The sequence below is a fragment of the Brachionichthys hirsutus genome, chromosome 22, assembly GCF_040956055.1.
Source record: "Brachionichthys hirsutus isolate HB-005 chromosome 22, CSIRO-AGI_Bhir_v1, whole genome shotgun sequence".
Classification (NCBI taxonomy): domain Eukaryota; kingdom Metazoa; phylum Chordata; class Actinopteri; order Lophiiformes; family Brachionichthyidae; genus Brachionichthys; species Brachionichthys hirsutus.
In genome coordinates this window covers 7,905,220-7,917,639 of record NC_090918.1, presented here as the reverse complement: position 1 = coordinate 7,917,639, position 12,420 = coordinate 7,905,220, and the positions used below count along the sequence as shown (strand labels likewise).

Genomic DNA, 12,420 nt, shown 5'->3' with positions numbered 1-12,420 from the left:
ACAGCGCTCTGCAATTTGACTGACTGAAGTGGGTAATATTTCAATGTCTCCCATACAGTTGAAGGGCATTATATCACTCTGCAAAAAAAGTTAGCCTCGCACAGGGCTCCGGTGCAGCGCGAGGCGCCGCGATCATAAATTACCTGGCAATAATAACTGCTCAGTGGGAAACGCATGTTGTTTACTCAGCAAATTGAAGACAATAAATCTCCATGCCATTTTGATACGACGCATGCTGGGAAGAGGACATCATAACGGCCACACTTCAGAAAAACGTTGGGAATAGACTGCGAGTTGAGGTCGTGGATGTCATTTAAATACAAGCAGATATGCTTTCATGTGAAACTGCACAGCGGAAAATGTTTCCACTTTGTTGTAAAGCTCAATAAAAGAAGGTTCTTAGGCGTGAGCCTAATGAGTGTGTGTGAGCCTACACTGTGATTTGGGCTTGAACATCACAGTCTAATAGCTCACAGTATGACATCAAGTGTTGGTTTAATAATGCACTTCCAGACACTGCAGATCGGTGACTTCTCTGTAATTACGCATCACTACAGAACGCAGTGTTCAACAGGGCTGTATTCAAGAACTCACGCTCTCACCAGCGTCGTTTTCAGAGGCTTCGGTGAACACGAATGCGACCAGAGGGGCGATGCTGTGTTTTCTATCATGTCATATGGTTGAAGGGACTTGTAGGAAGGACAGCGATTCATTTTTGGGACCCAAGAACCTGTTATATTTAGGTTGCTTAGTGACCCCGGTGTCATGGAAACCTGTTGCATCCGTGCGCCATGCACAAAAGGAGAGGAAAGAGAAATTTAGAGGGCACAAAGGAAGAAAAGGTGTGAAAAAAGAAAAAGGGAACGAAGAGCGACAGTATTGTTGAGGTTAAGGGAAAGGGTGTTCTGGCCAAGTTGAGTCTCAGCTGCCCTCTGAAAAACTAAAATTATTAGTTACTGAATTAGAAGGGGGCTTATCTGAGGTAAAGAAAAAAAAAAAAAAGCAGCTAGAAATCAGCGATGCATCTGGAAGCCGAGCCTGGTTTTACATGCCGAAGCAGCCGCATGAAAAAGAAGAGTGTGCAGCCTGTTGATATTTGTACATCTAAGGAGGTGAAGATCGTAATGGATAGGAGATCTGTAATGGGCTATCGTCCTTCGTGCACTGCCTCGAGGGAAGTGTGGCGTAGTGCACTGATGGACTTCTTACCACTCTCCCTCTACTCATCATTTCTCCCCTCATACACACACCAGGCCATCCAGCGCATCCTCTTCTCTTAGACAGGAAGCTATAACTTCTTACACAATGGCTCACTCACATGGTGTGTGTGTGTATAACCAGGCTGGGATGAGACACCGACAGGAGGATGAAACAGGCAGGGGATAAAAGAAAGGGACGATAGAGATGATGAGATGAAATAAAAGACCAAGTGTGATGACGGTGGAAAGTCACTTTATACACTGAAGGAAAACCAGCGCTGAGAAATTTTAGATTTACGCAAGTCAGATCAAGAACATTAAACCGCAGCTGTATTTTTTCAATTCACAATTCAGCTAAGTGGACACAGTAGCTATTTACGATCCCTTATGTTTTCAATTGATCACCATGAAGCTGGCTCAACTCCACTTCATTACGCAGAATGCCAGTTTCCGGTCTGAAAGCAAATTCAGAGAGAACAAAGCATCAAGTGGCGTTTCGCTTAGGAATGACTTCAGACGGCATCCTTTGCTCGTTTCAAACTTTCAACAACTTAAATGACTCAGCTGTTCTCAACTCCCACAGGTGAGTCAAACATATGCTGCAGGCAAAAGGGAGGAACGGAAGAAACTGTAGTCGATGGTCTCCATTGTTCATTCACCGAGCGAGCCAGCAGCGCAACGTAACGAAGCTAATTGTTCCTGATCGCAGAGCAATTCTTGCATTGAGAGAGAAAAGAAATGCTCCGTTGGATTGATGAGGTAATCAATGAGAATGTAACCATAGCAACAGGCTGTCTGGCTTTAATTGGATATTTTCTGGCTCCCCGAAGCAGATTGATTGAGGTTGGAAACCATCCAGGGATCCCAATTCAGTCGGTCAGGTGCTTTTCTGTTCAAATCAAGGCGAGGCAAATGACACTGTGTGTCACTAGATGTAAGAAAGAGAAAGCGCCTCATCTCAAGTCAAAGCAGCGCCCAGTCCAAGCGCCGGCTGGAGTTTCTGACAGCAGTTGTCATTGTCATGCAAAATGAATAGTTGTATCTCCCCCGGAGTCGCTTGTCCACAGGACTGGCTACTACAAAATAAGAGCATCCGGCCTTCGTACTTCAGACGAACGACCAATAATTCCTGAAAGTTGAAAGTAGCATTTTATTCTCCATATTGAAAAGTGACACGTCAAAACTATTTTTCTTTTTTTTCTTTGCATGCAGTAACTCCGACTGGTAACGTTGAATTAAATCAGCTCTCTGGAGGATGTCTGCTTATATTGCATCAGTGCCTTGCGTCAGCCTGAAGCGGTGGCTGTGCTCCACTGCCTTTTTCTGACATGAAATGAGGACAAGCAGACCGTTTCGACGCATGTCCTCTGGCTCTGCGCTCGGAGAGACACTAAACCTGATCTCACACACAGACTAGGATTTGAATCGGTTCTTTACTCCTATAAGCACAATCACAATTTGAAGGATTAAGTCGATAAGAAGAAGCAATAACCAAACTTCTCAGCAGCGAGGTCATCTCGTCTCAGGACACACTCACCTTTAGAGCTTCAGATCGATTAGCCAGCAGTTTTTCTATATTCCCAGCCGCCGTCGCCACCAGATCCTGCGCATTGTTGGTCTCCACTGTGAAGTGAGGGCTGTGTTTGCCATATATCTGGGACAACGAGACAACGGCAGGAGTCGGGAGGTCAGCAGAAACTAACATGAAACAGTTCCACTGTCAAGTTTAAATTAGTAGCAAAATATTTAGGCTATTTAAAGATGCATCAGTGTTTGGCTTTACATATTAAACATGACCTTCAGAAGATTAAAAATATGTAGCATAAAGGTAGGAGTCAATGAGGACATGATATATTTAAAAAAGGAAAACCTTTAAATTGCTATTTCAGGTTACATAACACGATCATTTACTGTGCTATATAGATAGAGAAATACAAATGTCAAACAGACGATCACTTCGCTGCCTAGAGGAGATTCACTGTCCGACATTCAAATCACCAAACCGAGGTGGGGGCATGTATTTGTCTTCATCCTTCATGTGTCAGACTGCTTTCTTGCGAGAGCAACATAAAGAGGAGTCGTTTTATTACTTCCTTGGAATTGCTCCTCCATCTGCACAAATGGTTTGTACCACTAAAATACTCACAGAATGAGCTGCATAGGCTATTAAGATCTTTACACATGTAGCTGAAATTTAAGCCGCATAACGCTCCCCTTTACACTGTGCTGTTGCCTGTATTCATTTTTTAACGTGAGCATCACCAAAGGCATAGAATGACCATCTCAAAATAGAAAATGCATAACATTTTTCATATTCAATTTCTGCAAGAGTTGTGCAATAACATCTCAAAGAAACGGGTTTTAAGGATTTCTGTGGATGATTTATTCAAGATGGGAGATGGGCTGACGTTCCAGTTCCTTTTCTGAGGGTCTACATTAGTCTGGCGGAACAAAATGATGCAGTGTTATGTGCGATGAGGAGATACTGGTGATGGATTGCGCCTGCTGATTTCATCGTACAGGAAATCAATTTTTGGAACGCCTTTTATTTAAAGTCACATTCAAATAAAACGGTGTTCCGCTTTCTCACCCATTTGATCTGAATGGAAATTACCCAGAAAAAGACAGTCCAATGAAAAAGGTACACAGCAGCTATGAAATAAAATCATTCTACAAAAAGTGAAAATTTCAATTTTACTTGGGTTGTAGGTTTGAATATCAGCTACAATCAGAGTGTGGTTGTGTAGGACTGTCATGCTTACCTGTACAAGGTGCTGGATACCACTGGCTGCGTCTGTTAACGAGATCAACTCATTTTGCATCTGGTCCACCCATTCCTTTATTCTGAGGACGCAAAAAAAAAAAATCCATCAGTTAGCCAGACGAACCTCTCGGACTAACGGAGAGCCCCTCTGACCGTTGTCAGCTTGAATTTAGCCAAGATAGTCACATGATATACGGCATATTACGCAATACATGAAAACGCCATATGAATGTTTGTCTGTAATCTTTTTAATCACTTTATTAGCACATTTGAGATTTTTTTACTTGGGTAAAAACTGTCGCATTAAAAAAAAAAACCTTAGCATTGCTGCTAACAGTAGCCTATTTATCACGGGATGTATTGATCAAGCTGGTGGACCCCAGAATGCGGAGACAGAGGCACGAATAAAAATTCAAAAAGAAAAAGTTTACTCATATACAGTACGTTGGGAAGGAAAAGACAGCATAACAAATCAGAAAACGCAAACCCACTATGGAAAAGAACTAAGGCTTGGACTGGCTGAGGTCCCCGAAAACACAATGCTAAACTCTACACATGTATATAAATATATAAAAACACTGTATATAAATCTTTCGGCCGTGGAAGAGAAGGCAAAAACACACCGGAGAAACACACACAAGTTAGCAGCGAGACGAATCCCAGCATCTGGTTAGGCTTTAAGTAGCAAACTTTTCTGAGTGGCAAACGACTCGCAGGTGTGTCTCCAGGTGTTCAGCCAACTCTCCCGCGGCCACGCCCACGCTGCAAGAAATGGAAGTACAGCGTCAGAGAAGCCGATAACGCAGGAGACCACGACACGATTCCACCTGTCTGACCTCCCTTAAAGTTTAAAGGCACTACCCTAACTTTAACGGCATCTCTCACATTCAGTTACTTCCAGGTTATGGGTACAAGTAGATGAGTTTTGAATGAGGTGAAACTATATCCCCCTCTGAAGCCCCTCGCTGTCAAAACACCAATGAATCTCTTCACTCAGCAGGAGCAACACGAGCCGGGCAGAATACACTACATGCACTGCACAGCTATTTATTTCCCAAATGCAATGCAATTAGCTTGCTTTAGATAACCTTTGCATCAATTTGCTCTTTGATGTAAGTTTATACAGTAGTTTTTAGAGAAAGCAGCTTAGCTATAGACTCTAAACATAAAGTTTTAAGTTTATGAACTAACACTGGTTTAAGACAAACAAAAAAAAAACTCGCTCTATTACACAAACCGTGTAAACCTGGGAACACGCTGCAAGTACACCTGCAACGCCTCAGCTCCTTTACAACAGCCAATAAAAAAAAATACATGACATAATCCATAAAGAAAATCACCCATTCTGCCCCGACGGTGTGAACTAACCTCTTACCTCTAACCGCAGGGGGGGGGGGCACTGACATATGAAGCCATTGCATATGTTATCTTATTTTTAAACGTGAGCATGGTTGGCTAACACTGTAAATTCGTAGCATAGCAGCCATACGGTATATTTAGCCTCGTCGGAGACAGCTGAGAGGAAATAGAGAAGCGCAGTGCTCTTTTCACCCCTATTTCTAACCAGGTCATGCATAATACATACTCTTAATCTCTTACAACGTGACTTCCTGTTTCATTGATCATTACATACGATGACTAATGCACTGCAAAACTTAATTAGTGAATCATTACAACAGGTGTTAGGTGTGGGTGGATGTTCATGTTCTACAGAAAGAAGGTTCATTAACTTCATCGCCTCCCATGCTCAGTTCTTATTCTGTCCGTCCGTCCGTCCCCCCCTTTGCTTGGGGAAACTGAAGCCTCCAAAATGGCTGGTGAGCCATGCAGAGCCACTTGGATACAGCAATTAGACTGCAAGGCTGGAAATGAGTGGAGCCATGTGAAGCTCAGCCAAGTGAGAGACCTGCCGGCATTGCAGGCCTCCTTCCTCGCACACTTGTCCCATTGAATCACTACTATCATGGGACCGGGCGGTTGTTCCAACTCGAACAATTGGGGCTAATTAGTTTTTAACATAACGATTAAATATAGAAAATTCAGCCTCACGTTGCATAAGCGTATCGTGCAAATGATCTGTTTCTCACGTGGTCGCTGCTATATTGAAATGCCGCATTATTTCTCTCACTCAAGAAATAGCATTATCGGTGCTAAAATGTTCTTTATGTTCCTTTACTCCTGACTATATTTTAAACTCCTGTTATTCCAACCTTGAGGAACTATTTATCTGATGAAACCGGATGAAAAAGTTAACCAAAGTTTACCAGCATTTAGTTGACGGGAACTGTGCCGGCGGAAAATTAAACATGATCAGGAAATCATTTGGGACTGGATGGCGTTCAGTCTCCCACTCCATTGTTCATTGCATGAAATGAACAGGAAGTTGTGAACGTCGCCATTGCAATTACATCAATAAGATCAGATAATATGGTCTCTTAGTCATTGGGGTGGTACAATCGACTATTAGAACTTTCTATCTGAGGATCGGGAGGAATCACTTTATATTGCAGCAGCAGAGAGGCTTGCATTTTGAATGGCTCCAGCAAATATGGCTTCAATATGAAATAAAGTCAGCGCTTTAAAGAAAGGCCATTCTGTAATGTGGGAAATATCTGTCAAATGGCAAAAATGTGCATAAAAAGTCTGGCTGTGGGCAAACAGGTGCGAAGCCATCGGGAAATAAAGTGGCTCCATCTAAACATGTTTGCAGCAGTGACTCAGGCTGCATGCTGGACAGATCATCACTGATTCACTGACTTAAAGAGAGTTGGAGACACACTCGGTTGGAGTTTAGACAAACAGATCATCTGATATGAGGACCCAGTGCTGAAAAGATGACATTAATGTACAAATGTAATTGTCTCGTTTTTTTTTCTCAAGCAAGCAAGAATCATTCATTCACTAGGTGGCTCGAGTATATCATAAAGTTAATCCTCGTCTGATAGGTGTAATTTGGGTTTCTAATCCGTTCTTAGGAAGAGAAAAGGCCGACATTCATGCATAAAGCAGAGAGGGCACACACACACACACACAGACAGCGATGACATCATGGACGCAACTGAGCCACTGGAAGACAGCTAATGAATTAGCTTTGTGGAAGACTTCCGTTTTCATCTTCTCCTTTATGACCTTCCCTTCTCTTTTCTCTTTCTAGTTTTTCCTGCTCTTACCCAACAATCTGTTTAAGGAAGGCAAATCCAAACTCCGCCTCCTCAAGTCATTTACATCGCACATAGTCCACATATTTAATGGCCTTATTTATTCCCAATCGAATGCCATTTTCTGTCAATATTGCTTCAGAAGTCAACCCCCCCCCCCCCCACACACACACACACAAACGGAGACAAGCGACATCTTCTCCAATATTCTGGTCATCAACACCATAATCGAGTCCTTATCTTCCCCGGCAATGTTTCTGGCTCCCTGCTACTGCCTTCCTCTCTGCATTTTACAATCCCCCCCCCTCCCCCGGGCTGGATCAGAAGAGCTGTGTTCAAGTAAAGTCTTGTTCCATCAAGCACTTATGTTAGGTTGTGTTACAGCCGTGGAAGAGCTGACCAGACAGTGTGTGAGATCATTACCAAAACGATGGGGTAGCGCTGATAAGGAGTCAAACGCTGATGGAGTAGGTGTCCATTACAGGAAGCTGTTTCAAAAGGGGCCAATTGAACTTGTCAATTATGGGGGGGGGGGTTCATATGGACTTGTGCTCGTTGTGGTGATTTATTATGTAAAAGATGAACAAATAAGCGTCAAAAAACATTTCCATCTCAGCTAAATAGCGTAAAGAGGTATTTGAAATGTTCAGGTACGTTCACATTTGGTTTCTAAGATCTACTTTGAACCCGTCCAACCGGAAAACGGAAACCTCCACGGGAGAAGAGCGTGTCACATTCCCTTCCTACCCTCGTGCGTTGGCCTCACACCTCTCGCAGGGACTGACTCGCCTCACCCCTTGCCCATGCAGCATGTACGTCCTGACAGAAGTAGCAGCTCCCAATTGTATCACCTCACCCAGCAGGTGTCCCGACACATTAAACCAGAGGAAACAGAATTTGCTGTGACGTCTGCAAGTGTTTGGACTCGCTTCAGAGCAATGGCTCGGGGGCAGATTCAAGCACAACTCTGAGGATTTCCCCAAAGACACGCCTTCGGTGAAGAGGCTCAAAAGTAAATGTGACTGTTTTCCTCCTCCTTCATCCCTCCAGCTGTCTGCCTCTCTGTTACATGTCATTTTCCACGCTGCTCAAATGACGAAATCGTCCCATCCCTGCCACCTTCACACCTTTTTGAACAAACTGTGTGAGTGAGCATGAATGGCAAGTCATGCTCATTCCATGAAAAACACTGAGATGATGCATTTGAATAGAGAAATTGGTGCGTGCCCCCCCCCCCCCCGTGGCCAAACCATCCAATTAAAATCAATCCAGAGGGCTTCAGAAGCTACTGCTGCTGCAGTGCTGTGCAGATCCTCCCACGCACGCCGTGCGGCAGCGCAGTGGTGTGCACAATCCAGTGTCGCCTGGCAGTCCGCTCGGATACAGCTCCATTACGCTGCTCCAGAGAGAGGTTACCACAGGTCACCGTGGAGCCATATTTCTCTCACTTTCAAAAGTATTATCCATCAATGGACTTGCGACGTCTCACTGGAGATGCTTTAAACACATCCAGCTCCACTCGGGCGTGTGGTTCTGATCAGGTGGCTCGTTACTATTGATTAGCTTGTGCTATCTCTTAATGCCATGTAAGATTTTACTAAAAGTTTTTTAAAGGATCAAGCTCCAAGCACGTGCCCGACTTATGGCACAGCCTGTGCTTTATGCATGCAGACGTACTTCCTGTATTGGACAGGCCTCTCAACTGAACAGCTGTTAGCTGTTCCCCAGATTGCCTGGGAAACTCTGCAATGGAAAATTCTTGGGGTATTCTATTTGCCAAAAGACTGTGGGGAAGTAATACAGCCCCAGGGTTGCTTTGTTACTCCCAAATGTTCTTTTCACAGAGGGGTAGGGGCTTTTCTTTCCCCGAGAGGAAAACGTAAACAAGGGGTCGCGACAGTATATCTTATCGTGACATTTTGAGGCAAACAATAGATGATTAAGAACTACTCGTATGATTTATTTAAGTTCACGTAAATCTGTAATGCATCGTTTTCTCACCAAGTCTGGAACCTGCTCGTTTAGTACGCATAGCAGAGATGCTTTTACACCATCCCCACATGCTTACAACCCATGTGTGGTTTCGGTCGGATGAAGCGCCTTGTCATATTATGCCCGCTGATCGCCAGAGACGAGGCTGCAAACGCGAGAAGTGCAGCTCTTTAGCTGGTTGAGCATGAAATCTAGTTAGCCTAAAATAAAAAGCAAGTAAGTGGAGCAGAGGGTGACGGGAAATATGGAAAATGCGAGGATGGCTCAGGCCAAAGCCAAGAAAGAAGCATATGACCCTGTGTTGGGCTGGATGGATGAATTCCACACACCGGCACTGTCAAAGATCGCTTTGGTGTTTGAGTGTGGTGGTGAAAATTCAGGGAAGCATGCATGTCGATTTCATGCGGCAAAAAAGCATCTAAGGAAATAATATATGTGAAGAAGGAGGCCAAGAAGTCTGGACTTTCTTCCTGTCTCTCCATCTCTATCTTTTCCGCCCGTCTCCCCGGATCTCCAGATCCGACTTTGCATTTCAGATTCAATGATGTTAATCATCCGCCTCCAGGCGGCAAAGAAAAGAAGAGAGGGAGCGATAAAGAGATACATCGGGAGCCGGACAGAAGTGGAGACGGACGGAGAACGAACATGACTGAAAGGGAACGTGCTGAGGAAGAGAATGAGAAGGGATGGCGGGATGGAGCAGACAGATGCTGGCATGTGAGGCTAGAGCTGGAGCCCAGAGATGCAATCACACATGGAGCCGTGAGACGGGGAGGTGGGCAGGACAGACAGAAAGGACGAGGCACACACTGTCTGTTTTTAATCAGAGAACACCGACCTACTGAAGACCTTTGCTTTCCTGGAGGAGAACATGGGTCAGCCCAGCCCTTCTAATTTATCTGCGACTTTCACCTTCGGGAGTCAACTTGAGACTTGTCACTCAAGATCACCATCACAGGCCAAGAGGTCACCGAGAGGAAGATCATCTGGGTTTAAACACTGGGGCTTAGCGGGGATGGGAGGATGTCTTGCTTGGGTTTGTCCTCCAGAGAAGGAAGTTGTCATTATCAGGAATGACTCAGACATCAATGTGAAAACAAACACTATTTCAGTTTCTTCTTTCTTGCCCTTGTGACAAAGAATGAACATTGTCTGCCGAATTTGTAAACGCCATTACCGCTATTCCTGCCGACATAACATGTCTACTCGGAAAGTCAACCACGCCAGTGGAAGTGGGTCTGAAGATAGTTCAGCCTGTGTGTGTGTGTGTGTGTGTATCATGTACACAACCCGCAAATCAATCCACTTAAGTGCCCATGAAATATTGGGAGTGGGCAGGTCACTCTGCGAGTCTGACATCATTGTACTCAGCCATTAGGCTGAGTGCCATCGTGGCTCATCATCACTCACTGGGAACAAAACTTGGGCTGCATTCAAAAGCATTCGGCCCTACTTCCTTCTTAGAACCATCTGGAATACCCGTAAACCTGTTGATTAGAGTGTGAGGTGCAGCAGCGCCCACCTACGTGTTGGTTTAATTTAGGAATTATATTTCTGGGACTGTGTATTTAAAAAAAAAAAAAAAAAAATTAATCAGTGTAGCATTCAACAGAGGTTCATTTTAGCAGAGAGGCTCAAAAATGTTTTACCCCCAATTATTTTTCCAGTTAATAAATGAGTGTGTTAAAAGCAGGTTTTTAAAAATGACCATATATTCCGATTATTTTGTCCATTTGTGCTTGAAAGATTACACAAACCACCATTAAAGTGATTTCATCTATATGCATGTGTGGGGGGGGGGGCATAGACATCACGTCTATGCTCATCTAACCTCCTGCAGCTATAAACTGTTGTTGTTGTGGTTCAGGAAAAGTTTTGGCAACATGACATTCAGGGCCGATTCATGCCCCCCCATCCCGTCACTGTGCTGCAAGCTGGCAACAACAGGAAAGCAGTTTTAGAGCTCATGTTTCACGAGGTAAAGTTATACGCCCCCCCCCCCCCCCCCCAAGTAATGTGCAATCATCATCAATATGAAATATGAAAATAGAAAGGCACTTTCTGCTTCCACCAACTGCAATGAAACGCATCTGAAAAAGGATACATAAATAAATAAAAACTTCTTAAAGATATAAACAATATCACGTTTATTTATCTTTAATGCTGCTTCATATATATTTCTGCATTTCCACCTGGTAAATTGATTTGGACTGCGAAACGCACAAACTGTCATTCCAGCGCCACAGCTGATCCATCCTCGACCTCTCTGGAGCCAACAGGCTGTTCTTTCTGACTGAAGCTGTACTCACATCTGCGCTGTTGGGAACTGTTCGGCCGACAAAGACGAGATGGTTGACAGGAGTAAAAGTAGGAAGACTGGGTAATCCATAGCTTGGCTCAATTCCCCCCCCCCCCCAAAACCGAGATCCGAGCAGGGGAAGAAAAAAAAAAAAGGTTGACAAATCCACCAGCGTCGTGCGTACTTCTCAGGCAAGCGCCTCACAGCGCCATCGGTGCGCGTTTGGAAACAAATCTCATCTTGTATCTATGTGCCCCCCCCCCTCACCCCCACCAGTGGAGTTGGGGAGCGTGCTTTTTTTTTTTTTGTTTAGTCGTGAGTGTGCAAGTGTGTCTCCAACTGTGATAGGATATTAGAGCGGATCTGCGGCGTGTGTCAAAAAATAAAAGGAGAAAAGGGGAGGGCGCACTCAGATCTCCAGCCCGGCCGGGAGAGCCGTGCCAGTCCGCGCCGCGGCGCGCACTGGAAAAAACAGAGCTTCTTCAACGTCATGCAATAAGTTTGCGCTGTTGAATACAAGGAAATTGGTTAAAAATAAGGGCATTTCAATTATTTTTTGTATTTAAATTTGATGTTTGTTTGAACGGATTTCTGTCCCGGTCTGTTTATTTAGACGAATATTGCTGTGAGAATCTTGACAAAAGTTGGAAAACGAAACTCCATGAGATTTACTTCCAGGTCAAAGGACAGTTGTGAAGTGCGTGGGTTTTTAGTCTTTGGGCTCAAGCATTTGGCACAAACACCACCCAAAACCATCCTGTCGTCTGTCTGCACATTTCATCGGGCACGACTCTCCCCTGCATGATAATCAACAAACAATCAGCTGATGCAAATACATGCAGGAATAAAGTCGAAATTCTTGCAGAACAAAAGTTTATAAAACGATTTATTAAACTGTAGCGGAGATTTACAACCCAATTTGAGCTCCATTCTCCAAAGAATAAAGAAGACTTCCTCCCCTTGGATCCTTGAGGATGATGATAACAAGCAACGAATGCTGCTGAATGC

The 12,420-nt window shown here is 44.2% G+C and overlaps 1 protein-coding gene across 1 annotated transcript in view; it reads right to left on the bottom strand.

Moving 5' to 3' along the window:
* LOC137910981 (voltage-dependent calcium channel subunit alpha-2/delta-1-like) overlaps nucleotides 1-11,521 on the bottom strand; it is a 44,284-nt gene extending 32,763 nt beyond the window's left edge. Inside the window, exons 1-3 of the mRNA XM_068755403.1 lie at nucleotides 11,423-11,521; nucleotides 3,962-4,043; nucleotides 2,737-2,853 (exon numbers count right to left, since the gene is read on the bottom strand). Of these exons, the coding sequence (XP_068611504.1) occupies nucleotides 2,737-2,853; nucleotides 3,962-4,043; nucleotides 11,423-11,502 (279 nt within the window). The 5' untranslated portion in view covers nucleotides 11,503-11,521. The remainder of the gene's footprint in view (nucleotides 1-2,736; nucleotides 2,854-3,961; nucleotides 4,044-11,422) is intronic.
* Between the last annotated feature and the right edge of the window lie 899 nt (nucleotides 11,522-12,420).